At 49.5% G+C, this 25,059-nt stretch overlaps 1 protein-coding gene across 4 annotated transcripts in view; it reads left to right on the plus strand.

The window, feature by feature from the left end:
* EXD3 (exonuclease 3'-5' domain containing 3) overlaps nucleotides 1–25,059 on the plus strand; it is a 253,697-nt gene that overhangs the window by 123,127 nt on the left and 105,511 nt on the right. For 3 of the 4 annotated variants that reach the window (XM_064727600.1, XM_064727599.1, XM_064727601.1), the window contains 5 exons: nucleotides 791–986; nucleotides 2,090–2,256; nucleotides 4,504–4,674; nucleotides 12,083–12,136; nucleotides 14,165–14,296. In XM_064727600.1, the coding sequence (XP_064583670.1) occupies nucleotides 791–986; nucleotides 2,090–2,256; nucleotides 4,504–4,674; nucleotides 12,083–12,136; nucleotides 14,165–14,296 (720 nt within the window). Of the gene's footprint in view, nucleotides 1–790; nucleotides 987–2,089; nucleotides 2,257–4,503; nucleotides 4,675–12,082; nucleotides 12,137–14,164; nucleotides 14,297–14,420; nucleotides 14,775–25,059 lie in introns of those variants that run through there. The other variant, XM_064727602.1, reaches the window with a different exon arrangement.

The raw sequence follows: 25,059 nt of genomic DNA on the forward strand, positions 1-25,059 counted from the left end.
AAGTTATACTTAGGTAGAGGAAGTTCTTGTAGAAATTCTGCTACTCCAAGGCCATGAATTATTGAAGCAGATATGGTGGAGTTAATGATTTGTACAGAACTCTGATGTTCCTAGGAGGGCTGCTGGTGGGTTCAGCACAGGAATTTCTGGTCAGCTGAAGCACAGCTGTCCCTGAATTTGCACACAGGAGCTTTCAGCAGTCCACAAAAATGTTCCGTACAACCATTTTAATGGGTAAAATGTAAGAGAGTTTTTGAGGCTGTGGGTTGAGGTGAAGCAGATCTTTGGGATTGATAGCTTAACCTGGGAAGTGCTGCATGGCTGACATAGCTGCCAGCAGGCATTGCCTCAGTTTAAGCTGGGAAATGGCAGGGAAATGGCAGCTGCAGAGAAGGCTGCTGCCCAGGGTGTCACAGGAATGCCTTTTCCCACTGGGACTAGGAGGAGAAAGGTGCTGAACTGCCCCTGCTGTCCTTTATTGCGTGGATGCCCAGCAGCCCCCAGCATGGTGAGCACCCTGCAGACCCCTAAGGAGCCTCTGCTGCAGGGCTGTACAAGAATGCCCTTTTCCCCCTTTCTTGGCTGAGGAAGAGATTTCTCTCCAGCAAGTGTGTTTGTTAAAGAAATAACCCAATGCCATGTTTATCTCGTGCCATCCCAAGGGCTGGGGTTCAATATGCCAGGCACGAGGTGGATGTCATGGGGCTGTGCCTGGCCCCAGCAGCTGGAGCAGGAGGTGTTTGGGAGCTGCTTCCTAACCAGGTGGTTTGTATCTTTGTGTTTCCATCAGCTGCAGTGGGGGAAGGACGGCCGGAAGGTCGATGGACTGTCCCTGGAGCACAGCCACGAGGAGAGAGGGGTCAGGCAGCCGGAGAGGGGACTGAGCCTCCTGGTGCAGCACGTGCTGGGGAAGCCTCTGGATAAAACAGAGCAGCTCTCAAACTGGGAGAAGAGGCCACTCCGGGAGGAGCAGATCCTCTATGCAGGTCTGGCCCTGGCTGGGTGCTGCAGGTGCCCAGGCCAGGCTGTGTTTGGCTGCTCTGTCCCCAGGAAAGTCTTTAAGTAGCAGAGGAAGAAAATGGCTTTGCAGATTAGTTCCTGTTCAAAGGAGTCAGCACATGTTTTGTTTGTCCTTTTGAGGACATGACTTTAATGGTTGAAGTTTAAACTGTCCAGTGATTCATTATTTCCCTGAGGAAGGAATTCCTGTGCTTTGCAGATTTGGTCTGATGAAACATCACCTCAGTGGAAACTCCTCTCAATAACTGTAAGGAGGAAAGTCCACTTCCTTCTGCCTCATTTCACTGCCTTCCTGGGAAACAAATGCCGTGTTCATTTGTCACAGTGAGGTGCTTGTTAGAGCCGGGTTTGAAATGGGCAGATGTGTCAGAAACTGCAGCACAGACTCAGGGCTATGGAGGGACCCATAGAGTTTATTGCTGATTACCCCAGAGTCAGAAGTCTGGGTCTAAACCTTTTCCTGGTGCATCAAAGGACAGTCTGCTGATGCAAACCAGCCCTTTGTTAAATTCGACTATCCTTGAAGCTGACACAGTTCTCACAAAAGTTAATCACTGGGACTCGTCAGACTGGCTGGGAGAGTTCTCCTGTTGCCGTTGCAGGGAGCAGCAGCACAGGGCACTGAGTGTGGGCAGGTGATTGCAAACAGCTCGGGCAGTACCTGCTCAGATATTGCATCTCCTGGGGAAGCTCCCTTCCTGTCAAGAGGAGTGATAAGGAGCTGTGGGCAGGCTTGGGGACAATGGTGAGGAATGGGGGCTGGCTGGAGCTACCTGGTGGTGGTTGGAAGAGCCACACTGCAGTTTACACTGGGCTATTGGGTTAGAGTGGAGATGGCAGAGCCTGTCTTTAGGAGCTGTTGCCTTGACTCCCTGTGACTGTGGGTTCAGCTGTGATGCTCAGTGAGTCAGTCCTGGAGCTTGAGGGTATGACCTGAGGGAGTTGCAGCTTCACAGTTGTTCACAGTGGCTTTTACAAAGGTGGGGGCTCTTCCTTGCCTTAGGAAAGCCTCTGGTTTACTTTTGAATGAGCCTCATCTGAGCTGAGGCTCACATTCTCTTCCCTGCAGCCTCTGATGCCTACTGCTTGCTGGAGATCTATGAGAGGCTCTGCAAGGACCCCGAGAGCTTCGGTCTGAGTTCAGACCTGACAGAGAGTCTGGTGGGAAAACAGAGCAAAAAACCCAGGGCAAAGAAGCAGCTGAATAAACAAGAAGCACCATCACCTTCTGGACAGGTTTGTAAACATCTTCAAAGAGCTGCTTGTTGCTCAAGACCCCTGCAAATCACACGCTGCTGCTCTCAGTCACACCATTCACTGGGCACGGCTGTTCTCAGGACTCTTGCAGCAAACATCCTCCCTACCCCTCCCTCCCAGGACACTCTGCTCTCTCCTTGGCCTGCCTGGGCCTAGCTTTCCCTGCTCTTTGAGGTTCACTTTCTTTGCACAGTGTGGGTGCAGATCTTTGTGCTAAGCCCAGTGAGCCTTGCTCGTGGAAATGCTCCTTCCACATTTTGGGTTTGGATTCTGTGGCCAAGGTTTCAAAACTCTTACTTCCTTACTTTTTCATTTTTACTGAGCTTCCACACCTTGCTTTCACATTGGGAATGTCTGGAGTAGAAGTCTGCAAAGTTAAAAGCAAATGATCCATCAAAAATGCCTTTCTGCTGAAGGCTTGTCTCTGCCTCCCTGCCCACCACCACATTCCATGAGAGGCCTCTCCCAGAAGTTTGTCCTGTGGCAGAGCCTTAATACTTCACCAGAGCTGTGCAACTCTGCTTAAGTATCTTGAAATGGGACTGGTGCCTGTCAGGAATAACGTTTTACATTTTAAATGGAACCATTCAGTGGTTTGTACACCTTTGGAAACCCTGGCACAAATCCCATTTTGTCATTGCCTGAGAAGACCCACCATGTGTATCTGTGTATCCTGAGGAGCCCCAGGTGTGTGTGGAGCTTCTGAAGTCAGTGCCCTTTCCGTGGCTGGGCTGAGATGCTGCTGAGTGTGTCCACCTGTGTGTAAATGTGCAGTATCCCTTGGCATTCAGCAGGCAGGAGAACACAGAGCTGCTCCCTGAGCATTGCATTTATGGGAATGTTGTGTGTTACAGCAGAGCTGGGTGGCTGCTGCAGAGGTGGGAAAAGTGAGCACTCCAGGCTTCAGTCACCTTGGAAACCCGCAGGTCATCTTTGTGCTCTGTACAGTCAGATCCATCAGCCAGAGGCAGTTGGTAAAACCTGGACTGGGATGCCAAGAAAAGCAGACTTGTCCTGACTGCATCCAGCAGGACTCTAAGCTCTCTTTCCCAGTGTTTCCTTGTCTGAAGTGGGGCTAATGACTCCATTCTCCTTTATAAGCTTTTTACTCTCTGCTGGCATGAAATGTGAGAAAAAAGCTCTGTATGACAGTGCTGGCCACTGGATAAACACTGGCTGAGAGCCAGCTGCAGCTCCTGCACATCTGTTTGAACAGCAGCAGCAGCCAGGGGCAGCATGTCCAACTGCCTCAGCTTCAGGGGGCAGCTCCATTCCCTGTCACCGTGTTCTGGTGTCACAGCTGCATTGACCAGGGTCCTGCAGGAACTGGTGACAGCCCAGAAAAGCTGAGTCTGCCCAGTGCTGCAGAGCCCTGGCTGCAGGGACCTCTGCTGGGAACTGCAGCATCACACCAGGGTTGCTCCTGGACCTGAGCTGGTTCCCATGGAGAGCCCAGGTGGAGCTGCCTGGTGTGCCACAGCATTCCCAGCTTGGGGACAGCTCCTGCAGAGCTGATCTGCAGTGCTGGCTCCCTGCATAGCTGCTGGCAGTGTCCTTCAGTCATCCCAGCTGATTCAAGTTCCTGGAGTCAAAAGCTGGACATTGGAAGTTCCTTAATAACTTCCCTTCTCCATGAATTTAGCTATTGTACTTCTGGGAGCCTCCCAAAGCCAAAGTCCTCCCAGTGCAGGAACTCCCCCAGCAGCAGACATTTGAAATAAAACAAACAGAATGCAGGCACTGTCTATTTTTAACCTTCCAAAGATAACAGAGTTGACGTGGTTGCTTTGTCTACCTGTTTCTCCCTCTGTCTGTCCCAAATCATAGCTTTGACATGTGTTTATTAATTGCAGAATAATTTAGGGGAACAACAGCCTTGGCTATGTTTCTGTGATTTCTTGATGATGAATGCCTGTGCAGAGCACTGGAGGCCAGGTTGGCACTTCTCCAGGGAAAGGCTGCAGGTCCCTGGATCAGGTGGCCAACTGGTCAGTGAGAGAATGACGAATGCAGAATTAGCCCCATCATGTTCTGCCCCTGCCTAGGTGGAATGTGGAAAGGATGGGAAGGAGGATCTAGAGGTGCTGCAGAGCATGGGGAGGTGGTGACACAGGTGGAAGGAGGCAGTTGGATGTGCCATGGTGGGTGAACTAACGCAGGGAGTAAAAACACAAATGTACTGGGAATCAGACTTCTGCTCCTTATGGATGTCCTGCCTTTCTCTAGGAATTCCAAGGATCCAGAATGGAGCCCTCACGTCCCCCTGCCCCTATCTCCCCCCAGGAGTTCAGTGTGGTCTGTGACAACATGCTGCAGGGCCTGGGGCGCTACCTGCGCTGCCTGGGCGTGGATGTGCGGCTGCTGGACAATGAGGATGACCACAGGAAAGCTGCTGAGGTGAGTTCACAGCTCCCATGTCCATGGGGACACGATGGGGCTCACTAGGAAGCTGCACTGGTGCTCAGGCTGCAGGAGCTGCCCCATGGGTCCCTCCTTCCATCCCTGTGCTGATTCCCAGCTCTGTGGGTCACACTGAGCACTGGCAGCTGGAATCAGCTGGTCCCTGCAGTGGTGTGCAGCCTTGGTTCTCCACTTCCAGGAGAGAGGAGGGGAGCAGAGCCTGCTCTGATCTCACTCTCACGTGTGTCTCACTCTCGTGTGTGTCTGTTTGTGTCATTGGCAGCTGGGGCAGCTCAAGTCGTGAGAAGAACACAAGGGGAGGGTAAAGATCATAGAATCACAGAATGGTTTGCTTTGGCTTTGAAGGGGCCTTAACAATCATCTCCAACCCCCAAAGACGTGACCAAGTCATGTGTGTGCTTGCAACAAGACAAAAGTCAGTGAAAGGAGCCAGCATTCACTTAGATTTCTAATGCACTCCAGTTTGGGCTTACAGGGAAGGTACTTGTCTGCCTGGTGTCCAGTTCAGTTGGGCAGACCCATAATCCAAAGGTGGCTGTTCAATACATAAGGGAGAATGTCCTTAATCAGTGGCCATGTAACATCCTGGCTGGCCTTGTGAGGTGACTCAAAGGTGATCAGCCACAACTTGCAGTGGTGTTTGGGAAAGGAAGAGAGGACCATGAGTATTGCTCTGGGCTCCCATTATAACTCTGCCCCTCTGCCTACTGGATGAGAGACAAATGCTGCTTCATTTCAGACACATTTCTGCCATCCCAGGAGTGCAGATCACAGAATCACAGAATCCCCTGAGCTGGAAAGGACTCACAGGGATCATTGAGAACAGCCCCTGTCCCTGCCCAGCCCCCCCAGCAGCCCCAGCCTGGACACCCCTGGCAGCGCTTCCCAAAGGCTCCTGGAGCTCTGGCAGCCTCGGGGCCGTGCCCATTCCCTGGGCAGCCTGGGCAGTGCCAGCACCCTCTGGGGGCAGAGCCTTGCCCTGAGCTCCAGCCTGAGCTGCCCTGACACAACTTCATGCCATTCTCTCAGGTTCTGTCCCTGGTCACAAAGAGCAGAGATCAGTGTCTGCCCCTCCTTTTCCCCTCACCAGGAAGTTGTAGCTGCAATGAGGTCTCCCCTCAGTCTCCTCCAGGCTGAACAGACCAAGTCTCAGCCACTTCTCATACAGCTTCTCCTCAAGGCCCTTCACCATCTTCGTTACCCTCCTTTGGAAACTCTCTAATGGCCTAATGTCTTTCTTACTTTGTGGTGCCCAAAACTGCCATCAGGGCTCGAGGCGAGGCCACCCCAGCCCAGAGCAGAGTGGGACAATCCCCTCCCTTGACCAGCACATGATGCCCCCAGGACACAAATGTCCCTCCTGGCTCCAGGGCTCTGCTGACTCACATTCAACTTTCTGTCAACCAGGACTCCCAGGTTCCCTCCTGTGACGCTCTTCTCCAGCATCTCATTCCCCAGTCTGTATATCCAGAGTTGCTCCATCCCAGGTGCAGAATCTGTCACTTTCCCTTGTTGAACTTCATCTGGTTGGTGATTGCCCAGCTTTCTTATTTGTCCAGGTCTCCCAGAGGGCCTCCCTGCCTTCGAGGGAGTCAAGAGAGATATCCAGGCCACACAGTGTGTGCTATCAAATGTGCATGGATCACCCAGCCTGGTGTGCAGGATGTTTCCTCTTCAGATGTCTGCTTGGCCAGAATCCGGGCCAGGCTCTAACTTCTGCAGAAATAATTAATATCTCCTCCCTGCCAAACTTGCACAAGTTATTTAAACAAACCAGTTCTCAGTGCCTCCCCCCAGAGCTCCGTCTCCACTTCTCATCCCCATCCCTTATCGTGCCATGGACAGGATGTTTGACATTGCTTTCTCTATGGGACTGGACAAACATCCTTTCACTATCAAAAGCCCTTGGAGTGTTACTGTATTGTAGAGCCTTTGATCTGGGCTTGGATAATCAAAGATAAAAATAGACTCCTCCTACCCTGTTTGATATCTGGCTGGTCCTGATTGAATCAAAGTTGAATGTTGACCACCCTACGCCCAAAAACTTGGGAATGTTATTGCAAAGGCCAACAGAGGGTTTGGATCCTGGTCACTGAGTACAAGACAGATGGTTTGGGTGTTGTCCCTGCAGAGTCCCAAACTGGTGTCACTAGGGACACCTAAGAGTGTACAGCATTAGTGTTTGCTCTTTAATAAAGTCTCTTCACTCAAATTATTTATAAGTCATACTACACTTCTCCTTGTGCCAAGAACTCCTGCAGCACCTGGCATTTGCTCCTTATTGTTCTCATTCCTTCTCTTTGTTAAAGTGGCTTCAAGTATTGGTGGGCAGATGGGTCCTTCACCCTCTGTTATTTGGGATCAAGCTTAAAAGCCTGAGAACTTCTTCAGCTGTACTTGGGTAGTTATGGATTTATCTTTTTTGTTTGTTTGCTTGTTTGTTTTTTGTTTTGTTTAGGCTAGCACGTGGTACAGGAAATGGTTTGGCAACCCCCATTCCCAAGGATGTGAAACCCTTGTCCTGTGTTATGCTTTGTGTTGTGTTGCTGTTATTGACTAAATATTTTATCTTGGACTTGTCATGGTGAGTTTGTCATGCCAGATCTGGAGAGGTGTGAGAGCAGGGCCTCTGGCACCACGATCCACTGGATCCCCTCTGACTGACCAGAGTTAGTGGTGGAGTTGGCAGTACTGGGTTTGTGGTTGGACTTGATGAGCTGGGAGGTCTTTCCCAGCCTTAATGATTCTGTGGTTCTGTTTATGTGCTATGAGATGCTACAAGCTTGCAGTCTCTGATTTAATGATGCCATTTAATTAGGACTTGGCCGGAGAACTGACTGATTAAAGTTGCCTGTCATAAGTGCAGATACAGAAAATCTTTAAAAATGGAAAACCAGTAGAAATTCATACTAAAAATGTCTCTGGTTTAATCTATCCTCATGTGAAAGGCAAAGAACTCACAGGCTGTCCTTACAGATGCAGTGGGGGTTGTTTTATTAAGCCCTCTCACTCAGTGGGGTGGCTGTGCTGTTTTTCCCATATTACCCTGCTGTCCTACCTGCTGTAGCTCCTGCACACACCTGTGTGGCCCAGCAGGTCTGCAGCTGGGGCTGGAATTAGTTCCAGATGTGCTGGACAAGCTCCTTTATCTGAGAATTTTTGCAGCCTGTGCACTGAGAGCTGGTGGGACCCACCGTGTGCTGTCCCCAGCAATCCTTGCCCAGGCTGGCCCCAGCCTGGCTCTCTGCTGTGTGCCCTCTGACAAAGGGCTGTGTGCATCCAGCCATTCCTCCCCAGGGACTGGCTCCAGCTCCAGGCAGTCCATGGGGTAAAGAATGTAGAGATTCCATCTCGGGGATGCAGCAGGTTCTGAGTGTGCAGGTGCCAGTTTTGGGTGATCCATCCTTTGCCTTTCCACTTACTCCTACAAGCAACATGTTATTTGCAATTAATACAAGTTTATTTACTTAAAATTATGCCCTGTGCCTGTTGTGTTCCTACCCAGGTCCTTCATGCCCCATCCCTGGAAAATTCCTGGTCAGGTTGGATGGAAGCTCTGAGCAGCCTGAGCCAGTTGAAGATGTCCCTGCTCACTTCAGAGCAGCTGGGACAAGATGACCTTTTCAAGATCCCTTCTAAACCAAACTATTCTATGATTCCATCTTGTCTTCTCCAAACTTCTCTTTGCAGAGAATCTTAAACCTATCTTTTGGGTTTTCCAGATAATTGGAAGGAGATGGAAAAGTGGATGCTCCTGTTTTCTCTGCAGTTTTGGAGAATCAGGCAAAGCAGTGGGATCCTTCTCACACCAACCTTACAGGATCATCCAGCAGCCTGAGTGACTACAGTAGCTCCTGCAATGTTGTACCTTGGGGGCAGAGCAAAAGGTTTTAAGAAAATGTTAATAGTCTCTTAGGTTTCTAATAAGAGACTCAGTGGAATCTCAAAGCTGCTCCATTTGTGTTCTGGGTTGGTTTACTTTATTTTTTGAATGGACTTTGCACTTGGTCTTCAAAATCATCCTCATCTCTAACGATAATCTGATGCTAAGGCAAACCTGGTATCTTTTGGAGTATGCTAATAACCAGAAGGCAGGTAAAACTGGCTTCCTGAGGCTCCTCTGCTGTGGAAGGTTCCCTTGCAAGGTTACACCTCCCCTCCAAAGCTCCAGGTGAACCAGCGAGTGAGGGCCAGGCTGGATGGATCTCAGGAGCCAGATAGAGCATTGTACACCCAGATCTAAATTGCCCTAGACTAATTTGGAGCCAGGTGACACAAAAGGGATTTTAATCCTGCAGTGAGCAGATCTTCACCTAATGGGGGAATCTAATCTTGGATCTTGTCTCAGCTTTGACTGGCTTTTTCCATATTTTTGATGTAGTGACATTCTCCAGGTTTGCTGGTCTTTTTAGTCTGGTGGGAAGCTAAATTCAGAGAGGGCAGATGAAGAGCTGTGTTGCTTTTACGATCAAGACTTGGCTTTTGATGTTGGGTCAGCAGGAGGAGAAGGTCTTTCATTGGAGACCTTGATACAAATGGATCTGCACAGAGAAAACTGGGTGGATGGTTTTGGTGTGACATTTAAGGCCACGTTACAAAACCATGTGATAACTCTGTGCAATTTATACTTTTCAGGAATGCTGAAGAGAAGATTAGGGTTGCAATACAGGGAGAGCTGGACTGAGTGTGCTCAGAGCTGTTAAGCTCTTGGTTTACTGTCTCTTTTAAAAGAGCCTGGGATTACAGGGGGGGGCCCTGGGTTTGGACTGGGTTTTGTGATCTCCTTCTCTAACAGATCCTTGTCTGGGTGCTTTCCCAGCACATGTCCTGGGGCAGACACTTTCTGTGCTCTCCCTTTTGGTCTGGCCGGGGCCTTGCTGGCCCGGGCTCAGGATCACTGCAAGGGAAACACAGCTTTTCCTGTGCTGCAGTTTGGCTCTCCAAGGACATGTGGCATTGCCCAACATGTGTCTTGCACAGACTTGGCAAAGTTTAACTTACAAATGCACAGCCTTGTGTTGCTGTTTTTTGGAACCTCCTTTGGCCTTGGTTCAGGACGCTTTAGATTGTCACGAATCATCCTGCTGCTGGTGCTGGCTTGGAAACAAAGGGTCTCTCTCTGCCCTCTCTCCTCAGTCGTTGCCCTTGCAGGTCTCTCTGACAGTAATTTGTGTGGGTTCATTCATTTCTGCAGGATGGAAGTTGGCTGAACAGACAGACACGTTAAGGGATAATCAGTAATACCAACAGATTAGGGAGTGCTTTCTATCCAGAAGGCCTGAGCCTTTTCCAGAGGAAGTTGATATTATCTTTGTAATAGATTGTGAAACTGAGGCCAATGCCCTCTCTGAAGCACTTGGGCTAGAGCACAGGTCCCTGACACCCATGCCAAAATGCTGCCCTGGGTGTTCTTTTCCTCTCATTTGCATCCCTGACCACACATCCTCCCCATGGTCCCAGTGCTGCCTTCCCTTGTTGCTTTTGCAGAAAAAGAAGGAATTGTGCCCTTTTCTCCAGCACATACCCTCTGTGATCTCAGTCAGATGTGTGCTATCACATGGCTTTTCTGGCTCTGTGTGCTTCTCCCAGTCGTTGTTCCAGAGGCAGAAAAACATGTTGGAAGAGTTATTGCTTTTCTCCTTTTTATTTGATGTTCTTTGCCTGTCTCTGCAGAGCCATTTAGATAAGGGGATTTATCAAGCTTGAACTAATTAACCCTGGATGCAGAAAGTCAGAATGGAGTGTTCCAGCTGTGAAATCCTCAGACTTACCCTGAAGCAAACATGGGTCTGGAGAAATTTCACATCCCTTTTCCCTTGCTGGCAAATCCCTGTGGTGACCTTTTGCTGTTGCCTTGCCAGACCTCCCTCACTACCGTGCCCCAAGGGTGCTGTGGTGGCTGCTCAGCAGCAGGACTGCATGGGGTGTCTGTGCTGCCTCTTCAAGGCTCCTGTTCTTAGAGGTTTTTTTCCTTTATTGAGCGAGAGAGGGTTGATTTTGAAAGAAATCCAGTAATTTTGCCTGTAGAAAGATGTTTTAGAAGTTGTTGCCAATCACTTTCTCAGTGCAGAATTTTCAGCCAAAGAGTGACTTCACAACTAAAGGAGGGAAGCAGATACCTGAAAGCTCAGGAAGAGGAAAAAAGGGAAAAAACAGGTTGTTTAACTGCCTGCACAGGGCCTTCAGAGCCTTCTCCCCTTGTTTCCTGTTGCCATAGGTTCAGTGAGTCTTAAGAGAATGACTACCCAAGACAGAGCTTAAAAGTTGTGCTTGGTTTGTCTGGTGTTCCCTGGCTGTGCTCGCTGGTGTCTCTCTGGGAAGTGCAGCAGGACTCTGATCCCAAATGTGTCTTCCTGCCAAGGGTAGAGAGGGATCCAGACAGAGCTGCTGCACTCTGAACCAGATGAGAGACCTCCATGACACACATCTGGAGTCAGTGAAAAACATGAGGCCTTCTAACAGAATCCAAGCCAGAGAAGAGACATAACCTTGTGCCTACTTCAAAGCACTGATCTCTTGTCAGCAGGATCAGAGCTGAGTCCTGGTTCACATGGGAATCCTTGTGAATCCTCCTATTGCTGCAGCCCTGAGTCTGTCCCTCCTGCAGGAGGGTGGGGGGTGCCAGGGAGGGCGTCACTCAGTCGTGTGGAGGAAGGTCAGTCCCACTTCACCCTCGCAGCTCCAGAGTCGGTGCCTCCCCCTGGCAGAGCCCCCTGTGCGTGTCCCCGAGCCCGGGGAAGGTCAGCAGGGCACCGATGGCTCCCTGGGGACTCAGCACACACCTTCCACTTGAAGGACTCTGACAAAAGCCCAGGATTCCAAGTGGGGAGGTGATAAACTCTTCGGGAGATGTTTCCTGCAGCCTGGAAAGGTGCAGAATTCCTGTGTGTTGGGTTGCCAGGACAATAACACCCTCCTTCTCTAAGGAGCAGTTTTGTTAAAGGTATGAAGTTTGCAGACACATTTCACGGTACAGTTTTTTTCTAGAATTACCTGCTTAGGTTTTTTTTTCCTTTTCTCCCTGTGCAGTAGAACTGTTTCCTTCTTTGTGACCCAGACTGGGGAAATAGAAATAATCTGGGTTAAGCGAAAAAATTAAAAGGTTGTTTTTGTACAGAATCGTTTCAAGGTGGAATGGTTCCCTGGGCCAGCAGCTTGCTCCACCACATGGCAGATGAGGCAGGGATTGGCAGGAAAGGGACAAGGGGTGAGCCATACCTTGGAGCTGCTGTTGCTGTCAGGAACTCTTGGCCAGGTGTGGACTGACAGTGAGAGAAACACTCAATATCTCCAGTTCACCTCCTCTCTTCTGTGACTGCAAGTAAAGCCTGGACTCAGTGTAACTTCAGCCCCTGCTCATTTGGATTTTTACTGTTTTTTCCAGATTGCCCGACAGGAAGGAAGAGTCATTTTGACCTCTGGACTCCCATATCAGACTGTGAGTGTTCCAAGCTGCTGGTGTGTTTCTGGCACTGATCATTGCATGGTCTGGGGTGTGCAGGGGAGACAAGAGGAAAAGTCAGATGTGAATGCAACAGCTGGCTTGGATTTTTCATGTTTTCTCCACTAAAAGCTACATTTAGGGTCTTCAGAGGTTTGCTTTTCTCAACCACCAAGGCTTGGGGCAAAATGTTTTTTTATACTTAGTCCTGCATTGGTGGGGAGAGCAATTGCTCTCCATTGGGGGTGGGGGTGGAAGTCAAGCCAAACAATCCAGAGCAGTGTGTTTCTGTCTGGCCTCACTGGCAGGTGAAAGGCAGCTCAATTTCTGTGCTTTTTATCCCAGAGATTCTTGTTTGCTGGCTGGCTCCGCACTGAGAGAGTTTCAGCCCTCAGGGACATTTCCTCAGGCTTGGAAGGGGGAGATTGGAAGGCCCCAAGCATGGGTCTGGTGGAAGCTGGAGAGGTTTCGTGTTGCTACACAGAAAAGGCAAAGCAAAGGCCAACCTTGCCCTCAGCACCAGCTGTTCAGAGCTGTTCACAGACATGCTTCAAAATGCAGTGCTGAGCCTGCCAAGTCAATGCTTAGAGAGTTGTGATGTCCTGTTGCAGGTCCTTTGCAATTTTTTAGTGCCTAAAAATCCATTTAGAAGAGTGAAAATGTTCTGCATGAGCCAGAGTTCTGTTCACATGAGCCAGGGTGCAGGACTTCTTTGTCACAAACTGTCAGCATAAAATCTCCCAGCTACTCAGGCAGGCAGTCAGAATATTTGCAGAGTAGGGGTTGCTGATTTCCTGTGGAAAATCAGAGTGTGGAATAAAACTCCTCCCCATAATGAGAGGCTATGAGGCAGGTGCAGCCACCCTGCAGGTTCCATGAGCCTACAGCTGGTGGAATAAGGAATCCAGCACCCTCTTGTTTGGCAGAGCTCTAATTTCAAAGTACTGTGTAGGAATTGCAAAAGGAAAATAACTGCTTCCAGGGTACAATTGTCCTGGGAAATACTCTGGTTCCCTCGGTTCCCTTGCCTTTGGATGCCCTCCACAAGGATGGGATGGCTCTGCCAGGCTCCTTTGCTGGTGTGTAGCTGATCCCATTCCTGTGAGTCCTTAGCCTGGTCATAAGATGTGTCTGGGACTTCCCAGTGCTCATTCACAGATGCACTTCTCTACAGACTGTGGAACAAACATTGAGAGACTGCCCACATCAACCCCTTCACATTTCTTGGCCACCAGGGAACTCCAGGTGAAACGTTTGTGTGAATCAGAGGGGTTGAAGTGGTCACTGGGCATTGTTTCCATCACTGTGCTTTGGCACACTCTGTGAGATCTGGCCAAGTTTCCTCAGAAAGCTGGGATTGAGGTCAGGTTTCTTTTGCTGCCCCTGTCAGTACCACCTCACCAAAATGTGAGTTGACAGGACTTGGGTATATTTTATAGAATAGAATAATGGAATTGTTAAGGTTGGAAAAGACCTTTAGGATGATCAAGTCCAGCTGTTAACCCAGCATCACCACTGTGGTCCCCACTAAACCATGTCTCCAAGTGCCACATCCAGATGACTCTTGAGCTCTTCCAAAGATTACTCCAACACCTCCCCAGACAACTCATTCCAATGCCTGACCACCTTTCTGTGAAGAAATGTTCCCTGAAATCCAATCTAAACCTCCCTTGGAGCATCTTGAGGCCATTTCCTCTTGTCCTGTCACTTGTTAGCTGGGAGAAGAGGCCATTTCCCCCCGGCTGGACCTTCCTGTCAGGGAGTTGTAGAGAGTGAGAAGGTCCCCATGAGCCTCCCTTTCTCCAGCCTAAATCATGTTTCGTACACATAAAATCACACAATGCTTCAGGAGTCAGAGCTCTTGCAGCAGTGCCTGTTAGGTTACCAATCGTGGTGCTCAGACCAGAATTCAGACTGTAAACACACACTAACTCTAAGCATTATTCAGCATTCAGACCAAGCCAAGAGCATCAGAACAGCCCCAGGTGCCCTGTGCTCGGTCTCACTGGTGTCTCTGGTTTGCAGCTGCGCTCCCAGGTGGGAGAAGGAAGGTGTTTCTCTGTGAACTGCTCCCAGAAGGCGAAGGACCAGGCGCTGCAGGTGCTGAAGCACTTCAACGTGCAGGTGTCCCTGGGTGACATCTTCAGCCGCTGCCAGGTAGGACGGGGCTGGCTCCAGCCCCGGCTCCCACTCGCCCACCACTCCCTGCGCTGCCTCGGTGTCCTGGGCCTTGCACTCGGTGTCTTCTTGGTTCCCAAGAGTTCTGCTTGAACTTTGGCAGCACCTGGCAAAGCCGTGAGGAGTTCTGAGTGCAGTCACATCCGTCACGGTGCTGAGGGCTCAGTCAGAGGATCAGAGGCTCTGCATCTGCAGCTTTGCTAGAAACTCGCCTGTTTTTCTGATTTTTGCTACTTGGCCTGTGTTTTGGCATCAACTGTCATGGTTGGACTCTCTTTGTTGCTGTGTTCTCTGTCTAGGACACATGCTGTTTTAATTATAAACCATGTTTAATTATGGCTCTGTGATTCTGTTAACACTTAATTACTTTAATAGGAGGATTTTTTCATAGGACTTCTTCTTTTTTTTTTTCAGAAGTTATTAGGTTAATTCATGTCCATGCTAGTTGATGGCTCCAGATTGTGTTTGGCACAGGATATCTGTGGATTGCTGTTAAGAATAAATTTTAATTGTGTTAGCTCAAATCACCATCTCTTCCAATTTCACTATTGTATTTGTTACAGCAACACGCTGAAACCTATCCCTTCCCAAACTGCATTATAAAACCAACAGGGAACTTCAACATCTCTCACCTTTCAGTGTCTATAGAGAGAAAAAGAAGCAAGTTGGTTCAAAAATTAGCTTTTTCTTAGGCATAAACAAGCCAGTGAGTCTGGCTCGGTGCCTCATGGTGGAGATCTGGGGTCTCCTAGCCCAGTGGAATTGCACAAGTAGTGTAGGAGCAGACACACCAGAGAGCGTGTCCTGAACCTCTGTTTATGTCTGCCATCAGATGTTGAAACTGGATCTGTAACTTAGAAAGCAAATAAGAGTTGTCCAGCTGGGCAGGTTGGCTGTGAGAGGAGACTGACGAAACTCCCTGCAGGTCAGATCCACAGAACAGGGGTTCATCTTACTGCAGCATAAATGGATATATTCAGCTATGGGATACTGCCTTCAGTCCTGTGGTTTTATTGTCCCAGAACAGATTGCAGTTGTTATACATACATATATTTAAAGTGGCACGCTGGCTTCTTGGCTGTTTTAAACAAACCTTTAAAAAACCTCATGGATTCTCCAGTTCCTTGACATCCCATAAAATAGCAGTGTTCCTCCTGATGGTTGTTGAAATACCACAAAAATAAGCACACACACACACACATAAAACCATGCTGCAGGAAACTCAGTGCTCTCTAATAAATGCACGAGACTGTGCAGCAGACAATGGAAAACTGACCCCCTCACCCAGGATCTGGGGTCTGGAACTGGTTAACTCTATGGGTTTAGTACATGCTGTCTTAGTTTACAATATAAATAGGGGTAATCAATCTGGCTAGGAATATATACTAAGTGTTCTCTTACTTCCAGGAGAAATGCCTTCCCTGTAAATTGTGGTGGTGGAACAGCTGCATGTTTTATACCCCTCAGCATGCGAAGATGCTGATTTGTCCAACCTCTCCCTGTTCTGAATCACATTTACCTTCATTTAAGGCCTGGGCATTTTGGAGCGGATTTTGCTCAGCTGTCTCTGCAGAGAGCACAGGTTTGGCTGATGTGCTGCTGATCCTCTGGGAGAGAATCCCAGCTCTCCCAGCTGCACTTCCTGGGGTTGTGTGCAAAGGGAGCCGTGGGCTGCACAGGCAGCAGGATCATCCTCCAGCACTCTGGAAAACTGACAGCCCACATCAACAGAGGCAATTTCTGCCTTCAGGAGGGTGCTCTGGGCCTGCTTGGCCTACAGAGACCTCAGCAGTTCTTTTATACGTCCTTCCTAAAACATCCTCATTCTTTGTAAACCTAATTGGGCTTAATTAGGATGGAGGTGGGATCCTGAAACTGCTGAGCTGTGCTTGCCAGCCTGTCTGTGCTGCTCCGGTGCTGGGTCACAGACCTTGTGGCTCCCAGACTGCTCTGAGCTCTGCTCCTCCTTGCAGAGCTCTTTCCTGAGGGGTGACAGAGTGGTGACAGAGTTTTGGCTGCCCCTACAGTGGGGGAGCATGGTGGGCACACAAGCAGAGCTCCAGAAAGAGCCAAGTGCTGCTGTGTCTGGGCTAGGCAGGAGGATGGGCAGTACTGACCCATGAGCTGGGCCCCTCTCCTCCCTCTCCTGCTCGGAGCTCGGCCTGACCTACCAGCAGGGATGGGTTATCTGTGCCATCAGCCCTGGCTGCTTGTCACAGGAAGCAATGTGGCATCCTGCCTGCTCCCTCTGTCTCAGGGAGCAGGGGCTTGTTTTGTCTCCTGGGTTCTGTTCTGTAAATGACTGGAGTGAATATGGCAGCACATGTTGTCATAACAATTAATGCGTGTAGTGCAGAGCACGTGGTAAAAATAGGTCCCAATTCAATGCTGTACCCAAGACTGCTGGAAAATCCGTTTCCTCTGTCAGCTCCCTCAGCAGGGATGGACGGGCTCTCTTTTGCAGATGTAAAGAATGGGCTTGCTTTGCAACCCTGCCAAAATACTGCTTCTGTTAAAACAATGGCCAATACTGGCTACCTCTGTCTGACCTAGAGCAGCAAGTGCATAGGGAGTGTCATCCAGGGGCTGCTCAGCATTTCTGCTCCCGCTTGTGCTGGGCTTCAGCTTGGTTGCTCCAGTTAAAGGCTTCAGGAGTGGGGACTGCTGCCAAAGGTGTCAGTGATGGTGCAGGAATGACCCTTTCATTCCATGTGTTCCTCAAGTGCTGCATTGTAAGGACTCAGTGATGATCCTGGTGAAGCCACCCCTGCAGAGTAGCTGTTGCTGGGCCTGGTGGTGCCCTTGGTGAGGAACATTTTAGTGGGACTGAGTGAAAATAAGATTAATTTTTGGTGACATGCAAAAAACCCCTATAGAAGTTCTACATTTCATAGTCTTAAAATGTTACAAGCCCATACCTTGTATTTGAAATGCAAATGTCATGTACCTGTCACCTCTGCATACATTTGAGTATCTGGTATTTTTCTTCTTTTCAGACAGCTGAAATACTTCCTTCAGGAAGGGACAGTGTGAAATAATATTTGGGGTGTTCAGATGTGATCAATTCAACATGCTGAACCCTTACAGTAGTCAGGAAGATCTCTGTGGAGTTGTTGGAGGCTGTTGTGGGAAGCCTTAAATGTCAGCTCACAGCGCAACTCAGCCAGGAGATCAGTGATGCTGTGCTCTCCACAGCTTACAGGAGATTCTAACACAGAACTAGCAGTTAAAGAAGGAAAAACCACCCAAACCTGCTGAAGAAGGCATGGACTCCAGTCCATGGGCACAGACAGCTGACAGTGGGGTCATTTCATAGTGGGGTGAAATTCAGCTCCTCTCCCAGGCCAGGCCAGCAGTGGCTGTCTCCCACCCTTCCTGGTGCTGTCCCTGTTTGGGACATCCTGCTGTGACACTTGGGTATGGCCTGGTGGAACAGCAGGAGAACATGAACTCCATGTCTCCATGTCATTCCAGTCTCTTAAAGGAGAATGAATTGTCTCTTGAGAACAGCCATGTTTTGGCAGGATCCATTACCTGCATGACTGGTGTGACTCTTGCCATCTTGCTTTTCCATGCCATATGATTGAAAGTCCACCCAAAGCAGGTGAGGGCCACACCTCTGAACTTGCCATGTGCCAGGGCCTTGTCACTGACTGCTTGGTGAGCCCAAGGGCCCAGGACGTTTCACTTCCCATGGCTGAGGTGTCTGGCCCAGCCAACTTGTGTCAGTGAAAGAACACTGGTGTGCAGGCAGATCAGTGGAGGCACAGGGCTGGCAGGCTTGGGGTGAGCAGTGCTGCTGACAGGGAGGAATCCCAGCTTGGATGGTGATAAACTGAGGAGATAAACACTGCAAGTTGTTAGCTTTACATCTTTATATCACAAGGGTTTGTCACTATCTCTTGAAGAGACAACTGTGTTCAGTGTTGTTTGGGCTCACCAAGAAATTCCTCCTGGAATCTGGAAGAACCTTGTGGTTAAAAGTTTCTAACTGCTGTAAAACACTCACTGGTGTGAGGCTCTGCAGCTGGGTTTGGAGCCAGGAGGGCCTGTCCATCTGCAGAAAAGCTGTGCTGGGCTTTACTGAAAAGTGTAGCTGCTGCTTAGCTCAGTTCTGGGTCTGAGGCTTTGCTCGGGTATGGGGGGAGCAGGCTGGGGGACCTGGGTCCTGCAGAGCCTCTGTGCCACCCCCACCTCCCCCAGGCCTCTCCTTCCTTTCCCACCCTCTGTTTGACTTGACCCTTTAGCCTTTAAGCTGGCTGGGGCAGGGACCCCGCTTGAACAATACCTTACGCAACAGGAGGCTGATCCCAGGTGAGGTTTCAAGGCTTTCCTGCAAGGAAAAATGATTGCAATTATATCCCCTGCAAAAATAAATGTGCGGGGGAAAAAAATCCCAGGCTCCAGCTGCAGTTTGTGCATCTGAACAGCCCCACATTGACAGGGGGATTATCTGCACATCCAAATAGGTTGTCTCTTGCACGTCACTGAATGCTCTGATCCTAAATAAGCAAATTACATCAACTATTCTGATGTCCTGTTTAACTTATGACCTCAGCCTGAGCACTGCAGGATATGAGAGATAGCTGCTCAATTTCATTGTCTGGAGATCTGATATATTTTTGTATTTTTTTTTTTGTGTGCCCCCCCACTCTCCCCCGCCTTTTCAGTTTCCAAACTACTCACCCCAGCTTTTACAAAGGTGTTAGCATGGGATTAGGAGTAGGCGGGGAGGAAGAGAGGAAACCACCTTTTTTTTTTTTTTTAAATTAGGTGCAAAAGCATTCTAACAGTTGTAGCAAATGTTTCTGGTTTTTTTGTGGTTAAGGTAACGAATTTCATTGCTGCAAAGCTCATCATGTGCAAGCTGACTTACGCAGAGGGAGCCCAGGATGGAGCAATCCATTTAGCAGGGACAAAGAAAAAAGCCTTATGATGAGATGGAAACCCTGTACTTGGGGCACTTTGCGAGAACCTTTGAAGCCAGCCTGGGAACTCTGGCAATATTAGTTGATAATTAGTAATATAGATCCCTCAAGCTGTCGTTTAGATTGAAAATGTGCATGTCTCTCATGAGCCTCTGTCACACCAATCTGATCAGCAGGCTTTTTTCTTCCTTTTATGTGGGTTGCTCTGTCGGTCCAGAGGATGATGAGAACTGCCAGGCATCGTCTTTCTCACTCAGTTGTGAGCTGAGCAGCTATCTCCTGCTCCAGCGTGGCATGGAAGTGGAACCAGGGCAATTTTGCTTTGTGGTCACCTCTCCTGGCCTGAGCAACAGTCATTTCATTCATTTTGAAATACCAGCCGTCCTTCCCCATGCGCAGAGAAAAACCAGAAAGATTTAAAGGCTACATGTTTCATGAGATGTTTCTGCCCCAGCAGACAGCAAGGGGTTGGCCTTGGGAGTCACTCAGGACAAAAAGCATCTTCAGCTCCAGTGGGGCTGAGACATCATCAAAGAATTCAAAAATGTCAGTTCTCATAGCCCCTGGTTCAGCTTTTGAGCTGCCCTCCACTGATGCAACATCATGTCCCCATTTACTTCCTTTCAGCCTTGAAATCTCTTTGGAAAGTGCTGTGTCACCCTCTAAATGAAGAATTTAGAAGGGTCACGTGTGCTGGATTTCAATGACTTGGGAATGCTGAGAAAGAGAATATCATTTGGAAACCCTCTGTGGTTTAATAAAAGGTTCATCCATAGGATGCAATTTGTCAGTGCCTACAGGTCAGGAAAACCTGTGATTAAGAGCATCTGTGGTTTCCCCAGATGTGTGAGTGAGCTGCTTACTCCTCCCCAGTCACCCAAACCCAGGCTCAGCCCGGTGCCTGCCCACGACGTGGGCTGTGATTTCTTGCTTCAGAGTGTGATTGTTTAACACAAAGGGTGAGGCCCTCTTAATCTTTTTGTTTATCCTGGGCTTGGCAATTCCGATGTAATCTGCAGCCTGTGCTGCAGAGGCTCCAGCCAGGAAGCACAGCTGGTATTATTCTGCCTCGACAGACACTGTTGAGGGAGCAAATTGCCCTCCAGAGGTGCTTGTCCAGGGCTGGCTGAGTGGCTGAGTGGCGAGTGCTCCTTGCCCCGGCAGCGCGCCCCGCTGAGAGGGACCAGCTCTTTGTGTGGAGTGGCTCTACAGGGCAGTCATTAAATACCATCAGACTCTGGGATCATTTGTCATGGCAAATTCCACTTCTTTGCAGTCTCTGCTTGAGATTTTTATTTGCTAACCTCCAATGGCTTATAAATGATAGTGAGAGCTCGTAGTGAGTGGTCACTGTTACTTGCCAGGGGTGGAGAGACCCCGAAGCACCACAAAGATCAGGGAATGCTTTGGGTCAGAAGGGACCTCAAAGCTCATTCAGTTCCAACCCCCCCGCCATGGGCAGGGGCACCTTCCACTATCTCAGGGTGCTCCAAGCCTCGTCCAGCCTTGCCTTGGGCACTTTCAGGGATCCAGGGGCAGCCCATTTTGGGCCAGGGTGACCTGTGCCAGGGCCTTCCCACACACAAGGAAGAATTTTTTCCCAATATCCTATCTCTCCCTGCCCTCTGGCACTGGGAAGCCATTCTCTGTGTCCTGTTACTCCAGTTCCTTGTCCCAGGTCCCTTCCAGCTCTCCTGGAACCCCTTCAGGTACTGGAGATTCCAGTAGACACTGAGCAAGCCCCAGCTTGTGGTTGCCAGGCAGGAGGGCAGCACTCTATCCGTGATGGCTTTGCAACATGATACGTGAGTGCACACAGCACCAATTCTGTAAAATTCCCAGCCTGGAGTTGGCTTAGCCCTGTGCTGTTGGCCACATAAAACTCAGAGTCCCCCAAAAAAAGGGCTCGACTGGGCCTAATTCTCAGCAGCGAGCCCAGCCGTCGCTGCCTGGTTCCCACAGACTGTACACTTCCCTGCCAAGATTTCAGTATCTTCAGAAATTCAGTGGAGCATGAAGGTCACAGCAAGGGGAGAATGACAGCCTGAGAGGTTTTTTTCCCCTTTCAGCAGCTCGGAGCAGACTGTTGTCTCTCTCTCATGTTGACTGTTTTCATAGGGTTAGCGTGAAGTTTATGTTTTACACAGCCCAGTGGCAGTCGGAGCTGGGATCAGCTGTGTTTCTTCAAGGAAGACGGTCTCATGTTGCAGACTTTCTTTCTCAGTGTCTGTAAAAGCTCGGTTTCCAGTGAAATTTCCCTTACAGATCTTTGTCTTGAGGTTCTCTTTGTGGATGTATGTGAGAGACTGTACCCAAGGTTTCAGTTTGGGTATTTATTTCGTTTCTTTTATTTTCACTTGCAAAGCTGCAGGCGGAAATTAAACTTCAGCAGGGAGGGGGGAAGCTGTTAATTTTTCACAGTGTTATGTATTCCAGTGCTCAAAATGATGATGCCAAATTAGCCATTAGAGGTCAAACCTCAGCTGACAGCAAATGTTTTCTTTTGAGGAAGCCATCCTTATTCCTGGGAACCAGTTTTGTTGTCCTGTGCTAAATGCAAGAAAGGTATGAATGTGTGGTTTTTCCTGGAGGGCAACACTAGCTGGAAAAATGCTGGTTTTAGCCAGTGGAAACAGCACAAGCAAACAACGATTGGCAGTGAAAACAGCACTTGTATTTAGACTAGCATAGAAAAGAGGACACAATGTAGTACAGAGTAAATGTCCTTTTATACAGCCTGTACAAGGCTTTTTCTTCCTCTCATGGGTTTGGACAGACTATGAAGTGTGTTGGTCAGCAGAGAAGCTGGTGCACTGGGAGAAAGTAATGAAGGGTCAGCGGGTGACAGTGATGGAGTGACTGTAAGGAAAAGGAGGAACTCTCTGGAGAAGGCAGTGACACAGCTCTAACTCCCATGTGTCCTGAGGAAACTGTCCCCATGGTTTCTCTCAAATGTCATGAGAAAACAAGAGATTTTTAGCCAGTTTAAGTTCTGATGGTTTCCAGTCCCCTGTGCCTCCTGAGGTCATATTTCAGTGTATTGACTGTGTCAAGAAGCCAAAATTCCCATGTTTTATGCACTGTGTAGTTTCTCCTCCTTTTCAGCATTGGTGTCCTTATAATGTTCTCTGTTTGTATGTCATGGTGAGGGTGGCTTGGCCAGCTCCCGGTGTTTGAATGGGAGTGGGGACTCACCAGAGCAGCACAAAGATCACGGAATCCTTTGGGTGCCAGGACCTTAAAGCCCATGCAATCCCACCCCCTGCCATGGCAGGGACACCTCCCACTGTCCCAGGCTGCTCCCAGCCCTCTCCAGCCTGGCCTTGGGCACTGCCAGGGATCCAGGGGCAGCCACAGCTGCTCTGGGCACCCTGTGCCAGGGCCTGCCCACCCTCACAGGGAACAATTCCCAATTCCCAATATCCCATCCAGCCCTGCCCTCTGGCAGTGGGAGCCATTCCCTGTGTCCTGTCCCTCCATCCCTTGTCCCCAGTCCCTCTCCAGCTCTCCTGGAGCCCCTTCAGGCCCTGGCAGGGGCTCTGAGCTCTCCCTGGAGCTTCTCCTCTCCAGGTGAGCACCCCCAGCTCTCCCAGCCTGGCTCCAGAGCAGAGGGGCTCCAGCACTGTGATAACTCAGTATCAGGCCAATGTTTTCCCAAGTCCCACTGAGAATCCTGCACAAAAACCATTGCCCTGTGGTTGCAAATTACACTAACTCCTGCAATGTGCTTTGTGGGGACTGCACAGCTCTGCAGCCATCCCTGGTCCACAGCAGTGCCAGCAGCAGACCTTTGTTCCTTCAGAGGAGGAATGTGGGATCTCAAGGCATATTTGGAGCCTTCCTTGGAAACACCATAGGCTGAGCTGCACCTACTTGGTTTCCTTGTAGAGTTTGCCAAATCTGTAATTGCTCAGCTGCATTTATCTGAAGACCCTTAGTCATTAAACTGTGTCACTTCCTATGGCATAGATCAGCCTGTATCTGTTATTAATGGTATTAATTGGAGGTATTAATCCCTGTCCCAAAACTGCGTGTCCACAGCTCCTGGTGAGATGTGGTACAGGACTGTCTGTAGCACCTACTGCTGTAAAGGCATTTCCAGCTGGTGATGATGGTCAGCAACATCTGTGGGGTGCTCTGGCCTTTCCAGGAAGGAAGACCTTGTCCCCACAAGGTGCATCTGGTCTGAATGAGTGGCTGGATAGAAGAGACCATTTTGTGTTTGTGCAAATCCTCTCATCTAAGGACTACACAGAAACAGAGACACAGAAACCGGGAGAGCCACAGCAGTATCCTGGTCAAAACAGAGACAGAAAGCCTTTAAATGAGTTCCTCAATTCATGCATTGTGTCAGTTCTGACAAAGAGGATATTTTGCAGCTATTGTGATGAAATGCAGCTAAGCCCAAGGTAGGATCTGGCTGAGCTTAGAGGGACAAATGGCAGTGTGGGAGTTTTGGCAAAAGTGGAAAATGTAACGTCCAGGGCACACTCCTTGTGAATCATTATCTTTTCTTTGGATAAGGGGATTTGGATGATTTACTTGTCCTAATTTAAGACACACAGTCTGAGTTGATCACCCTTTTATTCATGGAAGTGCTGGGACAGGATGCAGGTGAAAGCCTGGTTTTGTCTCATGCCCAAAAGCTTCTCTATTCCCATTCCCAGATCAGCTTTTCTCTTGATGATTTCTGGGAGAGCTGCCCCTGCTGAGGCCTTTTAGTGAAGTGGGAGAGGCTGATGTCTGAGATGAACACAGCCAGATTTATTTTTGTTACTGCACGTTAAAAAGCTGTGGTTAAAGGTGTCCTGCAGCCAGGAGGGTGGTCCCACAGCCCTTGTGCCCTGCCTACTTGTCCATCCCTCACATTTGCAGCTTATGCCTGGGAAGGGAGCACATGGGCAGCCAGATGTTGAGATTGATCTGGCTGAAATGGAAGTTCCTATCCATAGCTGTGCCTTGTAGTCACAAGGGATCTCAGGAACAAGATATATCTCAGGTGTACTGATGGTATGGACTGTCCACCTCCAGCCCAATCCTGGGTGGGAGCCCTGTAGAGGTGTGGGTGGACCAGGAACATCTGCAGCTGTTGGGGTTTTAATTTGACAGTCTAACTTCACAGACTTTAAAGAAGGGGAGATCACTGAGCTTGGTCCTGGCAGGAAGAAATGAGCTGGTGGTTGGAGAGAAGGAAGTTGGTGATGAAGGAGTCAGAGGAGGAATATGGTTCCCTACAAACAAGGTCATGTGAACGGTGACAGCATGGAGTGATCAATGTGCAAGGATAATAGGTCACTGGGGAGTCAGCCTGAAAGCTGAAGCCTCTCAAAATATCTGGAACATTGTGGAAAAGAACGTTAAGAAGACATCCAGTAAAGCTAGACAACTCTTGCCCCCTGGCCTGCCTCACTGTCCTGCTTCCCTCAGCATGGCTTTGCACACTCCAGCCCGTGACTGTCCGAAGGAGTTGGGCACTCAGAGGTTGTTTGTGCTTCCCTCCATGCAGACAGTGCCCTGTGGGGAAGGGCTGAGCCTCAGCTCTCAGGAGCAAACCCACCCACAGGCGGGAGCAGCCTCCCTCGCTGGGCCTGGCCAGCTCCGGCTGCCCGCGGCTGTGGGGCCGCTCCTCCCCCGAGCGGGGCCTTCCCTGGATCAGCCGCATTTACCGGCATTTACTGCCGGGCTCAGATTACCCCAGTGAAAATAATCGGTTATGCAAAGTTACGCTGTTTAGATTGGGTTTCTTCTGTGTGGCCAGCGAGGTGTGAAAGTCAATCTGCGCCGCAAACCCTGTGGGCACTTTCTCCCTGCTGG

Source organism: Zonotrichia leucophrys, chromosome 17 (genome assembly GCF_028769735.1).
Source record: "Zonotrichia leucophrys gambelii isolate GWCS_2022_RI chromosome 17, RI_Zleu_2.0, whole genome shotgun sequence".
NCBI classification, from domain to species: domain Eukaryota; kingdom Metazoa; phylum Chordata; class Aves; order Passeriformes; family Passerellidae; genus Zonotrichia; species Zonotrichia leucophrys.